Here is a 2,111-nt window from a genome sequence, read left to right as displayed (position 1 = left end):
GGGGGGAGAGCCACTACAGGGGGTCGTGGTTAGAAAGAGCGCACCCTCACCGACTTAGGGGTGTTGTCTTTGAGGCCCTCCTCTAGTGAGGTACCCTCTGGCGAGGAGGAGGAGGTTTGGATGGGGCCGAGGAGGAGGTGGAGGAGGAGGCAGGCGAGGAGGAGGACGAGGAGGAGGAGGTTTGGGATGGGGCCGAGGAGGAGGAGGTTTGGGATGGGGCCGAGGAGGAGGTGGAGGAGGAGGCAGGCGAGGAGGAGGAGGACGAGGAGGAGGAGGAGGAGGTTGGGAAGGGGGAGGCAGGCGAGGAGGAGGGTGGTGGCGGGAAGGGGGTTGACAACAAGGGGTGGCTGCGTGGTAACGCAAAGCTACCAAAGCAGGTTCCTGCTACTGAGGAGCAAAAGTGGCTCATTGAGCCCACGGGGAAAGAGTAAGTGCCACTTTATAATAATTTCATTATTTTACTTGTCACATGCTCATTCCGGTTGTTATTTATTTTTCTTGTCACATGCTAATAGTTCATTCTTTTGCAGCAACTGGATATATTCTAAAGGGGTCCGTATTCCCAACGGCCTCATCACCGTCTTGCTGAAGTTATACTTGTCGGGGTTGTACTGTCCGGATCCCATCAGGCACCCGGACCGTCGGGTTTTGGCCACGAGCTGGGACCACTGGGAAGCATCCCTCCACGCGGACCATGAGACCCATGTGAAGGCCGTGATCACTACTTTCTGGGTGAGTTCTCTTCAGAAGCACAAGTCCATTCTAGTTTCATGAATGATTTAACTCATGGCTTCTTCCATTCTTGTTTCATGCATGATTGTAGAAATTCTATCGAGTTCTTCCGGAGCACAAGGCCAGAGCCGACCAGATCGTGTTGCGCCAATGCAAGAAGAAGGCCCAGCAGATGCAGTACGAGGTGCGCTATGTGGCCATCTCGACATACTATCACGACGCTCTTGGTGTGAAGATGACCAAGGAAGTAGCGCGGAGGATGGGCATTACCCTGGAGAGGCACGAGTACTTGGCGGTAAGTATAAAAGATTTTTCATTCCGATGTTTGTGGTACATTTCACCGTTTCGTGTTGACATGTCATTATGCTTTCATTATGTAGGTGTGTCCAAATTGGTGTTATGGAAAAGACGAGTCTTGGGCGGCATTGGTGGATGTTTGGTGTGATACAGATGGAGCCTGGGCGGCTACGAGCAGCAAAAACAAGGCTAACCGAGGGAAGGAGGGAGTACATGCTCAGGGAAACCAAAACCACTTTCTCCACAAGACACTTAATGTATGACTAACCCCATTAAACATTCTTCTTCTTCTATTTACCGTCACTTTCTTATGTATGACTAACCTCTGTTTGGTTGTGCAGGAGGAGAAACTGAAGCGGCCGCTCTCACACATGGAGGCGTGGGAGATCGCCCATACGCGGAAGGACTCCAAGGCTGGCGAGCCCAAGTACTACGGCAAGAAGACCGCACAGAGGAAGAAGGCCTACTCTGATGGGTATCTGAGGTTACATCCTGACACACCTGACCCCATTGTGGCGGATCTGGACGAGAGGGTGGTGGTGTGCATGGGGCCCAAGGAGCACGGTTGGGAGGCGGTTCTCGATGTTGTGATCACTCCTACTATCTCCTACACACAGCTCCATCGGATCGACCCGAGTCTGAGCCAGCGCACGAGCACGCCCATGACCAGTGCACAGTCACAGTCCCTCTTTCAGGAGCGGCAATCTGTAAGTATTTTCCCTCTAATCTTCATTGCTCACTTTATTTTCCGCATTTAGTTGTTTTATGAGTTCCATCATGTCATACCGTAGGCCTACATGGAGTACACACGCCAGTAGACCATGGTGTGGCACGAGAGCCTTTATGCATACCATGAGCAGAGGGATCGCCAGGTGTAGCACGCTTTTCAAGAAATGGCGGCCGGCAGGTTTCCTCAATTGCAACCAGCACAATGTCCTCCACCACAACCAAGGCTACTTACCTTTGAGGAGTTTGTGGCACAGAACATTGGCGCCTTGCCGGTTAGTTCATCCCCAATCTATTCACCCAAAGCATATCATGCCTTCAAAACAGTCATATATCCCGTTAATATGTCTTTTCAA

General features: G+C 51.7%; 1 protein-coding gene across 1 annotated transcript; it reads left to right on the top strand.

Moving 5' to 3' along the window:
• The first annotated feature begins 904 nt into the window (after nucleotides 1-904).
• On the top strand, nucleotides 905-1,847 carry LOC147986320 (uncharacterized). The gene is made up of 4 exons (XM_087541960.1): nucleotides 905-1,027; nucleotides 1,113-1,286; nucleotides 1,371-1,736; nucleotides 1,821-1,847. The coding sequence occupies exons 1-4, from the start codon at nucleotides 905-907 to the stop codon at nucleotides 1,845-1,847; spliced, it is 690 nt and encodes a 229-aa protein (XP_087398086.1).
• The last annotated feature ends 264 nt before the right edge of the window (nucleotides 1,848-2,111 follow it).

Source organism: Triticum urartu, chromosome 2A (genome assembly GCF_056163025.1).
Source record: "Triticum urartu cultivar PI428250 chromosome 2A, HENAU_Tu73, whole genome shotgun sequence".
NCBI lineage: Eukaryota > Viridiplantae > Streptophyta > Magnoliopsida > Poales > Poaceae > Triticum > Triticum urartu.
The sequence above is the reverse complement of the archived record's forward strand: the minus strand, read 5'-3'. Positions and strand labels throughout refer to the sequence as shown.